General features: G+C 43.5%; 1 protein-coding gene across 2 annotated transcripts in view; it reads left to right on the top strand.

The window, feature by feature from the left end:
• Positions 1-18,252, top strand: part of SENP1 (SUMO specific peptidase 1) — a 32,240-nt gene extending 13,988 nt beyond the window's left edge. Inside the window, exons 12-18 of one of the 2 annotated variants that reach the window (XR_010916503.1) lie at positions 385-537; positions 1,010-1,141; positions 2,048-2,251; positions 3,356-3,435; positions 7,285-7,352; positions 13,924-14,008; positions 14,757-14,804. Coding sequence is in view for 1 of the 2 variants with exons in the window: in XM_067529621.1 (XP_067385722.1) it covers positions 385-537; positions 1,010-1,141; positions 2,048-2,251; positions 3,356-3,435; positions 13,924-14,008; positions 14,757-14,852; positions 15,586-15,648 (813 nt within the window). In the remaining variant the exon portion in view is untranslated. Of the gene's footprint in view, positions 1-384; positions 538-1,009; positions 1,142-2,047; positions 2,252-3,355; positions 3,436-7,284; positions 7,353-13,923; positions 14,009-14,756; positions 14,853-15,585 lie in introns of those variants that run through there. The other variant, XM_067529621.1, reaches the window with a different exon arrangement.
• The last annotated feature ends 1,116 nt before the right edge of the window (positions 18,253-19,368 follow it).

A 19,368-nucleotide genomic window follows, 5' to 3' on the forward strand; every position in this document is an offset into this window, starting at 1 on the left:
AGGACAAACACTACCCAGAAGTGCCTCTCTCTAGACCCTTTCTGCCTGGCCAGCTGGCATTATTGGGCCTATGTTGCTCCCTCACTAGCCTGGGCATAGATACATATCAAAGGCTTATTTGAACCTAGGTCTCCACAGGCAAAGGCTTAAAGGCATGATCCAAAGGGATTCCTCCCAGTGATTGTAATGGTTTTAGAATTAGGCCCTTCAGTGCACTGACTCACCCCTTACCTTGCCCCTTTTGACTTTTTACCAGAAGCGGTAGTTCTAAAATGAGTACCTCTGTCCAAGTCACTGGTTGGGATTTCGAGAGTTGGGTGCCTAACCCCCATAGGGTGCTATGAAAATCTTTGGATGTTTATTCTAACCTAAGGACTCTTTCAGAGATTGCACGAGCAGGAACACTTTGTACAGGATCCGGTGGATTTGAATCTTCGAGTGCCTCTTGAGAAAGAGATCCCTGTCACAATTCTCCCAGAAGAAAAAGAGGATGCTAAATCAGCTGATAATGAAGAGGAATTCCCTGAGATCACAGAGGTAGATCTGCATAGATTATGAACACTTGAGGCAATTAGCAGGTCTTGGAGAAGCGCACTCTGTGGTAGATGTTAATCTTGTAATTGATGTAAAATACCATGGTGAGGAAGGGAAAATAGTACATTAAAGGCTGTTCATGAAATAAAGCGAAACTGGGTGTCTTTCTAAAAGATATGCTATAACTCATACAGGAGTTGCAGACTTGACACAGGTCTTGCTGGGTGAGGTTCCCTGGCCTGTGTCATGCAGGAGGTCAGACTCGAGGTAATCAGAATGGTTTGTTCGGACCCTAAAATCCATGAATCACAGTGAAGCCAAAGAACAGAGAGGCTTTAACATGGACAATTTCAGCCCAGTATTATTCTTACTGTTGTTGCTAGGTAGCTAGAAGGTAATCCAGGCTTGAGTTTAGCCCATGAGACTGGAATATCAGACACTCCTCTTTTTCCCATCACATTTGTGTTTTCTGTAGGAAATGGAGAAGGAACTCAAGAGCGTTTTCCGCAGTGGAAACCAGGATGAGATCCTGAGTGAAGCTTTTCGGTTAACAATAACCCGGAAAGACATTCAGACCTTGAACAACCTGAACTGGCTTAATGATGAGGTAACTCCTTCACCAACACAGCTGTGAATTCCTTACTTCCAAAAGTGAAAAGATTCTGGGGGAAGCAGTAGTTCGTGCACTAACTCTACATGTGGACACTCTGACTGCACATTGAGTCTCCTTAGCTAAACTGCGCTAGGGCACACTTATTGCACGCTAAGTGTATCCACATGGAGAGTTAGTGCGGAGTAGCTGGTTCGCTTTAAATTCACATCCCAACGTACTGCATGCAAACAGCTCTGGGTTGTAAGTAGAGCTAAGCAAATAATTGACTTTTCAGTTTAGTGGCCCGGGGAGAAAAAAAAAGTTTGGGTCCAATGAAACTTTGAATGTCAATTCTAATCAACCATTCCAATTTTTTTCTTCAGTTTTGGCTGGAAAAAAAACCAAAAAAACCAACAAATTTGACCCAAATTCACAACTAATTTCAGTGCTCCAAAAAAATGCATTTTTTTGGCAATTTACTATTCACCAAGAAAAAAAAAATTGCCTGCCTCTAATAGTAAGTTAAAGTGAGTAGACTTGTCACCTTTTGTCCCTCGTCTTCTCTAAGGCTACTGAGGAAGGAGTGGATAATCTGGAGGGGCAGTGTTTTGCTTTTTTGCTAAACTTAATTTAAGGGATAGTAGCCCATAGTGCAGGATGGTTAACGATAGCTACATTGTACGAGCTCTGAAGAAATAAACACTTCTTAGTAGTGCCAAGGACCAAAATTTCCAAACCCAAGTCATTAAAATTAAGTTTTTAAATCCATTTTTAGAAAATATTCAGGTACAAAGATAAAGCAAAGTATATTTCTTTAAAAGAAACCCTTTTGCTTAGGAAACTCACTTTTACATGTGCATGCAAAGTAATCATTGCAACATTACCAGCAATATAACACACACGGATGCTTTTCCCTCCCAGATAATTAATTTCTACATGAATTTGCTGATGGAGCGAAGCAAAGAGAAGGGATTGCCGACAGTTCATGCATTTAATACCTTCTTTTTTACCAAATTAAAAACTGCTGGGTATCAGGCAGTGAAACGGTGGACAAAAAAAGTAGATATTTTCTCTATGGACATTCTCTTGGTGCCTATTCATCTTGGAGTCCATTGGTGCCTAGCAGTGAGTATTAATTTGTTTAATGTCATGTTAGATACAATTGATAGTTGGAATAGATGCAGCATGAATTCATTTATGTTCAAGTCAAAAACCTCCCATCTCTTTCGTGGATCATGCACCAAGCAGATATGCACTGAGAAATTCATGTTCATGGCTAAAGATCAGGGATTTATGGTGGGCCACAAAATGTGTAATTTTTTTAGTGTGGTTCTAACCAAAAAAATGGCTCTGTGAAAATGAGATGACATCATTTTTATCTTGCTGGGATTCATGCCAGATTTGCTCATTCTTTAAATAAAGAGATTTCAGCCCATCAGTCCCACAAACTCATCCTACGCACTGACAGCCGATCTGGGCTTTTTCACTCTGGTTCATGATTAACAATAAAGGGTTCTGTGGGCCAAATTAAGCCCACTGCTATCGCTGCATAACTCCATGGTCTCCCCATGATGCCTGTCCAGACCTATCTGAGGCGGATAAGAGAAACACGGAAAAGTAGCAGTGGTGATAGTGGGCTGCAAAATTTGATGTGTCCTTTCTCTACAACTCTTTCTACTGTCCTTGGAATAGTGCATGCTGGTCTTGGCACTTCAACACCAGAAAGATGTATCCAGATTGGAGGGAGTGCAGAATTAAGCGACTTCTTTGTGCCTTATAATAGCAATAAGCGTTTGAAATCTAAGAGCAGGGGTAGTAACTGAGGAAAAGGATGGAGCAGTTCAATTTCCTGCTCCATCATAGACTTCTTGTGTTACCATAGTCAAGTCACTGAGTCTCTTTGTGCCTCATTTTCCCCATCTGTAACAATGTGCATAATAGCACTGCCCTTCCCCACAGGGGTGTGTGTTGTGAGGATAAATATGTTAAAGATTGTAAGGTGCACAGATACTGCAGTAATGGGGACCATAAAAAGGCCCTTGATAGAAAAGTCCTCAGAGAAATCCTTCAGCTTTCAAGGGAAATCTCAGTGGATTGTCTAAATTCCTGTCAGTTTTTTCTTATCCCTGCTTTATAGTGAATATGACTCTAGATTTGCAGAATCTATGTCTTGGGAAAGAGGAAGCTACTTTGTTTACTGTATTATTAAGTCTCTCTCTCTTTATGTAGGTTATAGACTTCAGGAAAAAAACCATCACCTATTACGATTCCATGGGTGGAATAAACAGTGAAGCCTGCAGGATATTGTTGTGAGTAGCAAATCTGTATCTGAGTGTCACTTTTTTGTTTAAATGTTACAAATATTCCTATTCCTCACTAATTGGTGAAGTAATACATGAGAAAATTAAGAATGGAAAGCAGTGCTCTTGGCCATACCTAGTAGCTGGACATTCAGAAGCAGCTAAAGATACAGCAAGAGCCCACCCCCACCACGTTTTGATCAGACATACCCTCTTAGCTGAGGGAGCCGGTGTTGCTACCACCATCTCTTCCAGTTGTTTCTCCACAGTGTAATTTCCGTTTTATCTGGGGTAAGCCTACCTTGACTAGCTCTGATCCCCAAACCCAACTTCTACTTGATGCTGGGAAACCTGAGCTTCTGTTACATCTGGGCCTGATGAAATAAACACACAGAGCTGTGACATCTGTATACTGAAGACATTGTAGCCCGCACTACCTCACTATGTTCTGTAATAACCACCCATGTTGAACAGCAGGGTGATGAAATAGAACCATCTGAGTGCACAACGTAAGAGGTCCATCAGGGTATGCAAACTATTCCACAATGCTATTCTCTGTGTCCATGCCAAGGAATGGAACCACTGGATCACCTGGGTCTTTCCTTGTCAAGTTTCCTAATTGTGTTGCTGACAGATCTAAAAGAATCAGCATGGACACTTGATCTTTATCTGTTACCAGAAGATCATCAGCCAGTGAGACCAGAGTAGTTTCCATAAAATACTCAGTCTTAAAACCCCCCTCTTGACCCATGAATTACAGACATCGGAGTGCTCCAACTATTTCCAGAATCCTATGCCTCCACCTTCTCTGTGATCTTTGTCGCAGCTCAGGGCAACAACACCTGGATATCCCCTCAGTGGTTCAGCAAGGGCATCTGCTTTCACCTCCCCAGCCTTTGTCTTTCTGGGGTGGAGACTCATCTTTCTCCCTTCTGACCAGGATGTTCCCAGGCTGCACAGTTCTCTTGCCTACACTGTGTAATTCCCAGCACAGACAGGATGCCTGATGGGTCACTGTAAAATGCTACAGATATAAGTTATCACACAGTTTTTCTTTATTCTTAAGGTAAAAAGCATTACAGAGAAAGCATATTCAAACACAATAAAGGAACCTACACACATGCTAGTACATTTACCGGAGTTCATCTCAACCCTCACATAGGCTCTGGTCGGTGCAGTCTTTTGATACCTCACCCTAGCGATGTCCATGTGCTTACAAGTTCATCAGAGCCTCGGCTCCAAACAAGCACACTCATAACATGTTCAGCTGCTTTTTATACAGTTCAGGGTCTTTGAACTGAAGTTGCCAGGAGCAGGTAGTTAGTATACAAAGGGTCTCTCCCCAACCTCTTCAAAAGGTTGGCTTTGGAGGGGGAGAATTTACATTTCCCTCACCTCAGGGTATTTCCTGCAGAAGTTCACTTCTCCTGTATTGTTCCCAAAAGACCTTTAGACTTCCTCATACCTTCCAGAGAGTAATGCAGTCTTGTCTTTCTGCCAAAGAAGTTTTATATGCAATTTCACAGTAGTCCATAAATATTTGCATTTGTAACACTAATTCAGTCAGGTTTAACTTAGTTCAATAAATTTAGTCTTGACTCCATAAAGTTTGCTCTGGCTATTACAGGATATTGTTAACCTATGACAATCTTCTTTAAGAGAGACTAGAGAAAGCAGGACAGATTTTCAGATCAAAGAGATGGATCCTGGTCAAGAATCCTAACCACCACCTCTTCAAGAGATGGCGTCTGTTGACATCTCCTTCAGGAATGAACCTGGTGTTTTCCCTCCGGATTTTACAAGCCTAGTGCCCATGTCCTTACCTTGGCCTGTCCATGGCAAATAGCTTGGTAACCTAGCTCCTCCATTGCAGACTGAAATATTCCTCCCCCTTCCCTGCACCCCTAAAAACCTCTAAACATATCACTCTCCCAAGAGGATAATTAAGAACCCTGGTGACCTAGGTGGGTAGTTTTTGTCTCACTCTGAGCCCCAGAGCTCTTGATGGAAGTCATGTATAAGAACATAAGAACAGCCCTACTGGGTGAGACCCATGGTCCATCTAGTTCATTATCCTGTCTTCTGACAGTGGCCAGTGCCAGGTGCTTCAGAGGGAATCAGCAGAACAGGTAATCAAGTGCTCCATCCCGTTGCCCATTCCCAGCTTGTTCCTGATGAAACGGAAGGTATCAATATGCCTTAGCTAGTGCTAACAACCAGGATCAGGGCTAAGATATTTTCTCTCTCTGATTCACTCTGGAAATAAGGTCCCATGTGAGCATGACTTTAGGATGTGTGTGGAGCCTTCAGCATGAACATGCTTGCCCAAAGAGTCTGGAGAATTGAAAAAAGCTTCTCTTTGAAGTATTGCCAAATCAAGAGAAAAAAAAAAAGAAATGAAGCCATTCAGTTTGAAGCAGCTCCTGCAATTCCCCAAACTGAGAGGCTGTTTTGTCAGAGTAGGGCTACAAATGCAGCAGCGTACAAAGTGGGTAAAACTTTCAAAGGTGCCCAAGTCCTATTTTCAGAAGGCATTTAGGCATAGAGGACCCCAAGTCTCGTTGAAAATCAATGGGACTTAGACTGAAGTAACTTTTGAAAATAGGATTCCGGCTCCTATGTTACTTAAAGTGCTTCTGAAAAGTTTACCCCATATCTTTCTCTAGTTATTTCTTATTCTAGGGTTAAATTGGTTGGGTAGCTAAATCTCTCTTTAGAGTCACAGCACACTCAAGTGATGCACTCAAGTATTGCAGGGAATGTGTGTACTTTTTTAGAAATCCTTTCTGGCTTCTCTGTTTGCCTGAGTGAGTCGTGTAGAATTGGAACAGTCTACAATATTATAAATGAAGTGATGTAAATAAAATATGGATATGAAGGAGACAAGTGCAGTATAAATGTCTAAGTAGGAATCACTTTCAATATAATATTTGTTATATTTAGCACCTTTCATCCCTTAAGATCTCCAAGTATTTTCCAAGCTACATATACCAGAATCACTTCACTCACCACAAAAATAGTTCCATGGCTTCTCTTCCAATTCTAAAGTAGCTGGGCCAGAAGAGACCATTGTGATCATCTTGTCTGACTTCCTGTATAACACAGGCCACAGAACTTCCCCATATAATTCCTAGAACAGATCTTGTAGAAAAACATCGCATCTTGATTTAAAAATTGTCATTGATGGAAAATCCACCATGGCCCTGGTAAATTGTTCCAGTGATTAATTATACTCACTGTTAAAAATAATGAGTCCTGTAGCACCATAAAGACTAACAAATTTCTGCAGGCATAAGCTTTCGTGGGCTGCAACCCACTAAATTTGTTAGTCTTTAAGGTGCTACAGGACTCCTGTTGTTTTTGCCATATACAGACTAACACAGCTATCCCTCTGGAACTGTTAAAAATGTACACCTTATTTCCAGTCTGAATGAGACAAACCCGTGAGAAAGGAAGAATTATTAGAAAAACACACAACCTCTGAGTGTGGGTTTGGAATACAATGGTCTCAGACTTAATTGCTGTTGCAATAGACGAGAAACAACAAACATCTGGTAAATAACACTAAAACTGGGATGTGAACAAGGAACCCTGGAGGTTCTGCCAATTAGCTGCTAGTGCATTTATGGTTTGGTTGAGGATCCAGCTCTCTAGTTCTCTAGCTAACAGGACTGTTAAAATACAGGGTAGCGGCCTTGGATTTTGGCCTATTAGCTAATGGGATAGGTGGGATTTGAGCTAGAGACCCAAGATTTCAGTGTGTTGGCTAACAGCACAGTTGGAATCGATAGTAGCAACCTGCGATTACAGCTCGTTTTTGCCCTTGCCATAATTGCTTTTCCCTTTGTTTCCTTTTAGGAGGCTTTTATTGGTTGAATGCACTGGGAGGCTCACACCGGGAAGAGGGGACGGAGGTCCTATTCATGGTTAGTGACCCTTTCATGCTTTCAATCTTTAGAGCTTCCTGAACGTGGTGAGTTTTTAAATGATTTTTAGCCCCCTCTTACTGATGGGGGAGATTTTCAGGCATACAGTGGTATGGTGATTTGCTGAAGGTCACGTAGTCAGGGATGAATACAGATTCCCCAGCTTTCTGTAGCTTGGTGAATATCATGGCAATTGTGCTTTGCGCTAGAATTTGGGGGTCTGGAGTATGTGAATGTCCTGGCAGCTGTGCATTAGACTTCGTAAGCTAAGCAGGATTTGGCCTGGTCAGTATTTGGATGGGAGATCTTCTAGAAAGTTTCAGGAAGGTGATGTTGGTTATTCAGCTTGTTTTTGATTGTATTCCCCGTCATAAATCCAGTGCCTGGCGGCTAAGTGCTCTGTGTTGCTATACTAGCAGGTTCTGTGTTTTGATTCAGGGCTTGTACACACTACCCTTTATGTCGGCATAATTTATGTCGCTTAGTGGTGTAAATAAGCCACTCCTCTGTCCGACATAAGTTACACCCACCTAAGCGCTGGTGTGGACAGCGGAGGTGGTTTTATTGTGCCGATGGGGAGAGAGCTCGGCATAGAGCGTCTTCACTGCTTCTAGCATAAACTAGCCCTCAGATGTAAAACTAAGGTCCTAATCTTTTATAGTTATTAAAAATCTCAACGTAGTTTTCTCAGTAATAAGAATGTTAAAGGGACAACTTAAAAATCAGACTTATTCAATCTTTTTACCTCCTGTTACAAGTCTCCCCTAAAAATGCCCAACATTTGAAAGATAAGAGGGAAACATTTTCTCTTATTTTTCAGTTTTTTTAACAATGTGCATGTAACAGCATGTTGGCATTGATTTCAATATTTCACCTGCAGAGTCAGTCAGTTTCTTCTGTTTGAGTTTCTTGGAGGGAAAAATATTTTAAAAATTAGGAAAATTGGATTACAAATCCACAAAAATGTGTTCAGGGGGTTTAAGAGCAGAGGACTCTTAGCTATACTTGTTGTTTTTTAAAAAACTGACTATATCAATTTGATTTATCCCTTTTAATCCCAAAGCCATGACCAAATTCAACCTGGAAATCTTACATTTCTGCCTCCATAAATTTCCTCGTGCAGTTTCAGTTGGAGGGACACATCTTCCTTCTCCTCCCAAAAACTTGTTCTGTATTGTGGCCTAGGCACAATTGTTGCCACATTGTGGCTACATTCACGTGGTGTCTGGAGTGATTCTTACGCGTGCAGACTGTAAATCGCCACGGGAGACTTCTGGAACACAGCATGAGAGCTGGTCACTGTTGAAGATATGTATGTAGTTGTTAATGCCCATGCTGTTCTAGAAACAATAACGTGGAATCCCTTGGCCTTTGTGCATTTACCCTCTCAACCCCAGCATTGCAGTAACCTGCTTTGCAATTACTCTAGATCTACATTTCTGGATTACGTGAGCTGCTGAATTCAGTTCTTCACTAGAGCTCATATGCTGTATTTGCATCTCTGCTGCATTCCCTTTCCCTGCTAGACCGTGATTCTGTACTCTGACCCCAAACCTGTCCAGCACCTTGGGGTTCACTCACACAGATCCAGTTGCAGAATTGAGGCCTTGTTCTGAAATGCATTCCATTTGATCTCACGTGATAACATTCTTTATAAATCTGTGCTATTTATTGTTCTGACTGCTATTATCTTTAGGGTGTTTGCAGATTATTATTCTCTTGTTTATGCCATTATTTTACTAAGGGTTGAAATTAGATGTGCAGCCTGGCAGTAGCCGCCAGGTTTTCTTCTATTTTAAAAAAGAAATCCATCTAGTGCTTATATGGTGCAATGAAAGATGCAAAGCACTGAAGAATAAGAAACAGGTGCAAGTCCTTGTTTTCCTCAGATCCTGACCTGTTCCCCTAGCACAATGGGATTGGGTTGCACCTATCTGCCAGTGTATACCATAGGCAGCTCAGACTTCTGCATGGGGGCTCTGCCCCTCCCCACTCCTCCCGCGCAGGCGCGCACACAAGCGGTCCCTTCCAAGATTCTCTTCCCCTGGCTGTTCAGGGTGGGGGCTCAGCTCTCCCTTCTTCCTGTTCACAGACTTTTCATGCCAGTTTGGGGCTAGTTGTGAGCGATTTGCCTCCCTTCCCCTTTCCTTCTCTGGGGCCAAAACTTGGAGATTTTTAAAAAAATCACCAGGAGAAGGCTCTTCTTCAGAACTGCACCAACCTCCTCACATCTATTTGACACCATCCTTTCCTCACAGCCTGGCTGAGTCAGCCAGCTGGAATAAGCAAAAAGTGAGGAGACCCCTTCTTACGTGCCAGTGTAGTGATCCCTCCCAGCCAGCAGACCCTTGCTTAGCCAGGTGAAGGGGCTGAGAGTCAGAAAGCTTATTGAGGCCTCTCCATCTTCCCCCACACTAGCAGAGATTGGTAGAAAATATATTGCTTGGAACAATCCAATTCCAGCTAACATCCAGGGAGCTAGACCACCCTACCAGACCCTATTTGCATCCAGCAAAATGCAAAGACTGTCTCTTCTCAAAGAAAACCGATACAGGAAATGGACATTTTGGTGAAGGGAAGGATGGATTAGCTACCACTCTCTATTCAGGGACTGTTCCAAGTTATCTACCTGCTGTCAGCTTAGCTGTTCTGCTTTCATATTCAGTTCCCATCTTGTGTAGATTGTCCTGATAAAAGCTTACATGACTTTCTGCCCACGAGAGAATCTGCATCATTTCAGCATGTAGATTCCAGCTTCTTGTCACCCTTTGACGAAATACCACAGTTGTCATGTTTTGGGACTTGCTCGTTCCACGGATGATCCTGGAAACTGGGAATAGACAACCTGGCTGTTCTCATGTCGAAGAGGCTGATACCCTGGGATCTATCTGACATTCACTCCGTTCCACATGTATGGAGGAGCTCCATCTGTGCTGCTTATCTTGAGGCTGGCAGCATTTGCCAAAGGGGTTTGCAGAGGAAGAATTCTGCTATCAGATGGGCTTTCTTTTTTTCTGCAGTCAAGGGATGGAATCACTGGATGGCTTCTTTACCCTCCTTTACATTGAGAATGATTCCAGGCTTTTAAGAGGAATCCTGGAAGCTTTCTTAGCTGCAGCCTTGCCCATGTGGTTATCTCTGTGCAAGAGACAAGAAGATCTTGGGGGTGAAGTTGCAGCTGGATGGTGAAACTCTGTGCTTGGACACCTAGAAGGCTAGCACCTGGATCTTGCTGAAGTCTTCCTGATACAGAAGATGGTTGTGTCTCCTGATATCGATCTCAGCCTCGATGTGTGTGATGATCTGAGGGGCATCAAGGTCCTTTCCCTTTAAGTTGCCTACAAATGTGTGTGCCTGAAGCGTTAGAGTATCCTCTGGGTCTGCTTTTGCAAGGTTTCTTGGAATGGTGCTGTTACTGCAGACCTTTCTTCCTCTCTGCTTTTGCAAGAATATGGGAAAATTCTCCTACTGGTGCCAAGGTAGAAAGATTGACCTCTGCTCTCATGGACTTCTTTTTAGGGTGGCCTTGAGTGGGGCCTAGGAGATCCTACCATTGCATCTCGTGTCTTGCCATGTGTCCTCAACTCTGGCTCAGCTAAGACTTGCAGTGCTTCCTGTTTCTTTAGGCCAGCACATATGTCCAAATTGACCGCCAAATCCATTTTCCTTAGCTTGAATCTTCCCACTGTGCTACCGGCTTTTGTGTCCCATCCATTCAAGCCAATGGTATTTAATCTCCTACGTTTCCTTTCTATACTTTCTGATCACAACCACCATGGCAAGAAGAATCCTTGACATTTCTGCTTTGAGAAGATGCCCTATGATACCTTCCAAAGGACAAAGTTTTCTTTTGAGACCAGAGTCCTTTGTAGCCAAGATTTAAGTCACCATTTGCTACCTTACAGGAAACCAGTTGGTCTGTCCAAAATAGCTGAAGGAAAAAGCATAGCATGTGCTAGCTGGCAGAAGAGCAGTGAAAATCTACCTTAGGAGAACCAAACAGTTGAGGGGAAATACCATTGTTCATCACTTTTCAGCTTAATGCCTGGGCTTGGTGGAGCTGCTGAAACCTCCCAAGCCTGGCAGAGCTCTGCATCAAAAAGCTTGCACAGCTTCAGATAAACTTATTCCGGAGTGGATCGGCGCCCTCTCCACTCGCCCAATATCTTGAGCAGAAAGTGCCTCGCTACTCAAGAGGAAGCCAACTTGCAAAGTTGTTGTCCATCAGCACCTGCAGCAGCCTCCAAGGAGCAGTCCCAAAATACTAGTTTTTAGGAAGGGGGAAATTGCATTCTTTGAACTTTCTTCTCCGGTGTTTCCATACTGCTAGTTGTGCTCCAGTTGCTTGCGGGCTGGGGAAGTGGTCAAGGTCCAGAACTGAAAATCTGATTTTCCTTTATAGGAGGCACCTCATCCCCAGTCCATCCCTCCCCCTCCTTTCCCCCCAAGATTAGTTCTTCAGGTGATTTTTTTTTTTTGCCATGGCCTCTTTGGAGTTCAGGCATGTCATTGGTCTAAGCGGTCCTGGCTTTATAATTAATCTACTAAGACGACATTTCGGGTTTCAATACAGCTGTGGAAGCACTCACCGGAGAGGAATTGTTTTGAGGTGTGGCCTTCATGGAAAGGTCTGAGTTGCTTCTGGTATATACTAGAAGAGAAGCGCAGCCCCAGTGTCTCTTGGGTGCAAAGGTCATTTCCAGAAAAGAAATAATCAGGTAACAGATTTTCCATTATTTCACTGGTACCATGCATGCCCTTTTCCAGTTCTCAGGCACCTGCCCTGATCTCAATGATTGCTCAGAAATTAGGACCACCTTGTGAATAAATTCATGAGCCTGATCCTTGGCAACCCTGGGCTGCACTTCATCCGGGCTTGCTGCCTTGAACGGATTGTCTTCCTAATTTCCCTTACATTTTATATGATCAAGGTAGAAGTCTTCAAGGAATTTCCTTGCAGTCAGATTGGCAGGGACCTGCGTTTTTTTTTTTTTTTTTTTTTTTGCCTACCTCAATAGCATGGGGCATAGTTTGCATGGGAACTTCTGGGCATATCTCGCCTGATAAATCCTTGCCATTGCAAGGCGCTTGGGCACTGATGGCTCCTCAGTTTCTACTGGTCTCTGGATGTGGACACAGTTTAGTCTTCTGAAGATTGAAAAGCTTTGGTCTAACTAAAGACTTTGAGCTTGATATAGGGGCATTTGGGTGAAAATTAATGGCTTGTGATATACAAAGGTCAGGATAGTTGCTCTGGTCCCTTTTGTCCTTATACTCTATGAAAATATTATTTCTCATGTTATAGGCAGATCTTTATAAAGCAATTTTATAGTTTCACCTCTCTAGACTTCTATATGGTAGATGTCCTCACTTAGTAATGCATCTCTTTTGGTGCTAGTATTCCTTTCCTCCCATTGGATTTGTAAAAGCCCTATCTGTTCTCCTCTGGTTATCATTAGCTCAGTCTGCTGCCTTGATTCCCCTGCTGCTTTATAGCTAGTATAGCTGATACATTCTTATTGGATTCTCTCCCCTTTTTCCGGTACAGGCTCATTTTTTCCCCCTGCACGTCTTTGGAGTTACTTTGGCTCCTCCTTGTTCTTTGCATTCTCATGATGGCTTTTATGGTTTGATGCACCTTAACTTTGGCATTTTCAGATTTCCCCTTTTCCCACTGCTGGACTGAGTCTTCTCCCAGTGTGACTTGTTCATTAGGTGTAATTACCAAAAGACGCTTCCCTGAAATTGAATATCCTTGAGTCGTTGCATTGCACGAACCCCCTGACATTACTACGGTGCATTCAACTCATGGCCACTAGTTCTAAACTTTCCTGTTTCACACTCTCACACATGCACGTGCCTGATCAGTCCCTCCATATTGATAAGAAAAAGATCCAATGTCGTATCAGTGACAGAATGGAATCCTGGGTGAAGAGGTCTGGAAAAAAGATTGCAGAGTGTTAGAGCCAATATTAGCAAGTTACATCGTGTCCTTCAAAGTTCAGCGTCTGGGCTACTATTTAACATCTACGTACATGCTGTTGAAGCTGCAACAAATTGCTGTTGTCCAGATTCACTGAGGATAGCAAAACAAAGTAGGAGGAGGAGATGGTGAATGAGGACAGCAAAATGTGAGATGCATCAAACTACAGGAAGCTCTAGATAGACCGGAGAAGCAATTCAGTCTCCAAATGTAAAGCTCAATTTGCAGGAGCCTTTCCAGCCAAATCCAGTGGCTATTTTGGCTCTTCCATGTCATGAGTCACCTTAATTAATCAGGAGATTTCTGCTGACATTTTTGTGGCTTTTGACCCTTTGCGAGTGGTATTTTTTTTGGGGTGTGGGGAGTTAATTTTTAGAGCTGTGCTCAGTCCTCCTTTAGGTTGCATAGAACTTTAAAATTCTGTATTGAAAAGGCAAGAACTGCCAATGGTGAGAGAGAAAAATATTAAATTTCATAAGCCCAGTTCTCAGAAGTAATTGAGAATAAAAACTGCAAATTAGAAATGATTGATTTTTTTTGTTTGTTTTTTCCTCTCTAAGCACATTCTTTGTCCCCTGTTTCCGGCAGGCAATACTTAAAACAGGAAAGTCTTGACAAAAAGCGGAAAGAATTTGATGCTAATGGCTGGTCGTTGCTCAGCAAGAAGAGTCAGGTATGTTGGTCCTACACAGTTACTGCCCATAGAAAGGGACGGCAGAGCTGCACTAAATCCATCCTGGCGTAATCATTTCCCATTGTTAATCTCTTGCTGTCACTTCACGGGTGTACATGGGAAAGTTTCTTTTCTCCAAGATGTGGCAGTAGCAGCCAACAGCCTCGAGGAGATTCCCTCTCACATCTCATGCATGGTCTATACATACCACTTCCATCCCACTGGAGAAGAAGGATGGTCTTGTGGTTAAGGCAGTGATTTGGGAGGATCCAGGTTCAATTCCTGGCTCTGCTACAGCTTTTTTACGTGACCTAAAGCAAGTCACTTCTCTCTCTGCCTCCATTCCCCATCTGTAAAATGGGGCTAATGCTTCCCATTTCTCCACAGGGGTGTTGTAAGGATAAGTTCACTAGTGACTGAGATGCTCAGACCCTAGGATGCCTACATAGGCACAACTACCTGGAGTTGGTGATACACCATCAATCTCCTCATTTAAGTTGCTTTACAGGGTGGGTTACTCCTCACTTTAGTTTTTTTTCATTCCCATTTGACCAGGCTCCTATCAGCCCATCTGTTTCGACGTTTTGTTTGGCCACAACTCCCTAAATCTGGAGAACGTGGGGAGATCCTGGGTTTCCCACCCCCTTCATCACTCAAGGCCGTTTGTCTCTGGGGTTTTGCTAAAGTTAACGTGAGGTTTTTGTCTCCTCTAAATGTAGAGGCTCAGGGCTTGTTCTTATTTTTAAAGGAAATCCCTCAGCAAATGAATGGCAGTGACTGTGGGATGTTTGCCTGCAAATATGCTGACTGCATTACCAAAGACAGACCCATCAATTTCACTCAGGTAAGCCAGGCACTGACAGACTGACCTACGCTGTGGGACTGACGCAGGATCCCATTCGCAGAGGGTTGGTTCACACAGAACGATGCTATGAGGGTCAATAATGATGTTGCAAATTGACACTAAATTTCTTTATTTTCCGGATCTTCTGCTACCTTTTCCATTGTCCTCATCTTTTAATAATTTTAATAATAGCACAATCATTCATTAGGTCCCTTAATACTAGGGATGAGCAGTTTTGGATGACGCATTTGTATATCTTCAGTTTTTGTTTTCCTTTCATCAATATCTTGGGGGTAAAATTCTCTCTTGTGCAAAGGAGAAGGCGTGTGCCTCACTTAAGTCCTCAGAATAGGCTGCACTGTGGGAGTCCAGTGGTACAGAGGATTTCCACTGGCCATATGAACTTGCGCCACCAAAAGCAGCCCTCTCCCCCCAGTGTAAACACTCTCTTTTGTACCTTTTCAATGGCTAATGATAGATTTGGCTTAAAAAGACCATAACGATCATGATTTAATCTCTGCTCACATGTGGGGAAAAGCATTGAGGTTGAGATTTTCAAAGTAACCTAAAGGGAGCTAAGCACTCAAATCACTGAATTTCAATTTAGGCACTTTTACGTTTCATGGGGACCAGGCACATCCGTAATTAACGCGCACTCTCTAGTGATCAGGTGTAGAAACAAGCTATTAGGCGAAGGGGCATTAACCTTTGTCTTTCTCTCCCTTCCCCCAAGCAACACATGCCCTACTTCCGAAAGCGGATGGCCTGGGAGATCCTCCATCGCAAGCTGTTATGATGACACTGTGCCAAAAGCTCCATCCTTGAGAGATTCTATCAAAAGCATCCGGACTCACCCCTCTCAGCAATCTCCATTCTAACAGACATGGGACTTGACTGGGTTTCCAATCAAAGAAATCTTAAATGACTCAGTATTGTGTTTTTATAAACACCGCTCATAGACCAGTGCCTGATGGAAACTGGCAGAAGCACACTCGCCTTTTTTCTTGGGGTTTTTTTTGTATTTTGAAACCTATTTTTACAAGCGGTTTTCAGTGCTATTACCAGTGGGCAGCTATGGACATACAAGGAATTTATTTTCTGCTTCTAGAATCTCTCGCTTTGTTTCACAGAGCTGATTGCTCTATGCTTATAGGTGTCTAGATTTCAGGGAAGGGGAAAGCACTTACATGGATTTCAGTATTCCCACTGTGAGCAGAAGAATTTAGCTCTTAAACTATGTGGTGGGTGGGCAGGATTCTCTGGATTGGGAATACGAGTGGATGCAAGGTTTGTGGGCTGCCCTTAGAGCAGGGGTGGGGAACCTTTTCCCTGCCAAGGGCCATTTTGATATTCCTACCTTCATTCACGGGCCATGTCGCCGATTCCGCCGCCGAATTCCCCCCATCGCCGCCGAAAAGGGGCAAACGGCGGCAGGGTTTCGGCGGCAGGAACTGCCCGCCCCCCCCACAGAACCGCGCCGCCGCCGACTCCACCCCCTCGCCGCCGAAATGCCGCCGCCGTTTCCGCCTTTTCAGCGGCGCGGTTTTACAGTGTCCGCGGGGTGCCGTGGGCCAGTAACCGCCTCCGAGCTCCCGCCGCCGCCGAAAATGGGCAGACGGCGGCAGGGTTTCGGCGGCGCGCACTTCCCGCCCGCCCGCGGGCCGGATCAAATTCTTTCGCGGGCCGGATCCGGCCCTTGGGCCGGAGGTTCCCCACCCCTGCCTTAGAGGAAGCCCTATTAGATACCAGCACATAGGAAGCAGCTGCTCTGTTGATTGCCGGCAAATGGGTATGCTAGTAGAAACTGGACAGAAGAACGCAAGCCTTTTGTGTTGATGGTCAGAAATAATTATTCTAACAAGGACTCATTGGTTCTTTGTGTCTGTCCCACTAATGACTCCATATAAACTCTGCTCTCCTTCAATGCTAGCATTTTCTTTCCCTAATAGCAAGCTGAGCCTGTTGTCCCCTGATAACAATGCTCCTGAAATCAGCACCTACCTATCCACTGAGACCATGGTGCCTGAGACAGAATAGGATACGGCTCTTGCTTCTTGTAGAGCTGATAAGAAAATACAAGCATGGGATAGTTTCTTTTGTGAGCAAATTTTAAGCAGCCAGGAGTCAGAAGCTCCATGGGAGGATTCCCGGGAATCAATTTGTTTGGATCAGGTGACACTTCTGCAGCATCATGTTTCTGACCAAGGAAAATAAGACATCTCCCAATTTTTAGCATAAAATGTTGTTTATGGACTTCAGGCACAAATACAACTTCTTGTAGGTTAGTATAAATGTATTGATGATGATGAATGGTTTCTTATATTTATATTTTAGGAGTGTTTCCCAGAGCAACAAAGAACAAACAAGTTAATATGTATCTTGTTCTGCAGCTGTTTTCCTGCTTCCTTGAGTTTTAAAGTCCTACCGAGAGACAATGGGTTTGATTCTTGCCAGTCACCTTCCTTCACGGGCTTGTATTTACAGCTGAGCAGACTGGGTATGAAACACCCCGACACCTGAATTCTCCCCTCGCTGCTTGGTAACATTTTGCCCAGATATAAATGATGACTCAAGGTGGGAGGCTGTAGTGTTGGATCCAGACTCTGGATCGAGGTTAAAACGTGCTTCCAGAAGCATCCTTTTTAGGTACATTCAGGCTGGGATTTTCAAAAGAGCCTAAGGGAATTAGGCATCAAAATCTCATTGACGTTCAGTGGGGAATTAGAACTGAAATCTTCAGAAGCACTTAAGCCTGTTGAAAGTCAATGGGATTTAGGCGTGGAAGTCATTTCAGGCGTTTCTGGAAACTTTTCCCTGGGTGTTTGATTCCCTTAATATCATTTGAAAATTCCAGCCTCTGTTTTTGCTGATACCTTCAGCTGTCTAATTTATTTTGAAGCAAGGATTTTTGGTTTTTTGGGGGAATGGGAGTAAAGGGAAGATGTTTTAATACAGTTTTCTCCAAACCACCAAGCCTAGCTTCTCTCGCCAATGTCTGTACCTTTTTAATGATCAAGTAAAGAATGAAATAATGTGCTTTTGTATTTTGTCTCTGAATAGGGAATATTTTATACATTTTTTTTCTGTACCTGTGTAAGCAGTAGTTTTGTACAAAATTTCCCCCAACTAGGTTGTGTTCTTCATAGACTGATTTGTAACTTCCTTTGTCTTGTGTGTTTTTTATACCAAGCTCATTTAGAACCTTTTCTATCTTTTACTGCCAGTAAAGATCTGAAAACTGAAACTGTATTTTTTTGTAATGTTTCATTGTTAAATAAAACTGACTGTAAAACTCTCTCTCTTAACCAAGGGATTCCAACATTTTTCTCTAACAAACTGTTCATATGTATGGATGGCAAATTTACTTAATACTTTTTTTGTATTTGAAATAAATATCACTTTCAATAAGCTGGGTCTGTTGACTAGTTTTAATTTTTCCCCACAGCCGTTTCCTTATCAGGTCGAGGGGGGAAAAACTCATTTCATGATGAAAGATGCTTTTGGAGGATTCGCAGCCTCTTGCACGAAAGTTCTTCCATCTTTCATTTTCAGACACTTGAAAACTCTGGTTCAGCTGGTTTGTATGAGCAATCTGTGGACGTGCTCCAATCTGTTGCGCGTCTCCATTATTATGGTATCATGTAAACTCTGCGGTTTGCCTAGGGCACACTGCCCCGGGGGCTTGTACTTTAAGATGCTGTGTGCCTGATTCTCAGTAACCTCATTCCTGCATTTAACTCACTATATCCAGAGACACTGAAGATTCCTGCCTTGTGTGCACCCGTCTTCCTTCAGTGTAACTTAGAAAGCCTCGAGGCTGTGCTAATTTAAGTTTGGCTTCCCGTGGTCCCTTGGAAGCAGAGAAAAGATGCAGCACACTCTGGCTATTCCCTCCTTCCAGGGGTTGGAAGCAAGGCCAGTGTGAGGCTCTTACGCCAGTTCTGCACTAGGTGAGGTAGGACCATGCACGGTATATTCTTAATAGCTATTGCTACCCCCTTTTAAAGCCCCTTTAAGGCCTCTTTAACCTGCTCTGGCAGCGTGAAGTGACAGTCAGCTGTCCTGGTGGGGATGCAGGGTGGAGACCTAAACAGCTGTGAGACAAGGTAACATGAACTCCTTCAGCGCCACTAAATCCAGCAGAGAGCGAGGGAAGGGTGGGTTATTCTTTGGCATGCTAGCTGGATTTCAGTCCCTTGAGCGCCTATTTATGTACCTGCCTTTTACTTCTAGATGTCTGGATCTGACACCAAACCAACAGCGCTTTCCACTGACGCGAACCGTACCGATGGGCTAACGCCACTGCTGGCACTGACCCTGCTTCTGCAAGAACATGCCCCTGGGGGTAGTCCCAGTGACTTCAGTGGAACGGCCTGCAGGTAAGCAGTTGTAGACGTCTGCTGGGCGATCAAACCTAATGATCTAATGACCTAATGCAGTGTCAGCAGGTTTAATCTGGGGCACCTATTACAATGCTTTTAAGTGTCCCCTTAAGTGTAAACAGACATATGGTGGT

Source organism: Emydura macquarii, unplaced genomic scaffold (assembly GCF_026122565.2).
Source record: "Emydura macquarii macquarii isolate MOO-44397 ecotype Brisbane River unplaced genomic scaffold, CSIRO-AGI_Emac_v2 contig_2994, whole genome shotgun sequence".
In the NCBI taxonomy this organism is placed as follows: domain Eukaryota; kingdom Metazoa; phylum Chordata; order Testudines; family Chelidae; genus Emydura; species Emydura macquarii.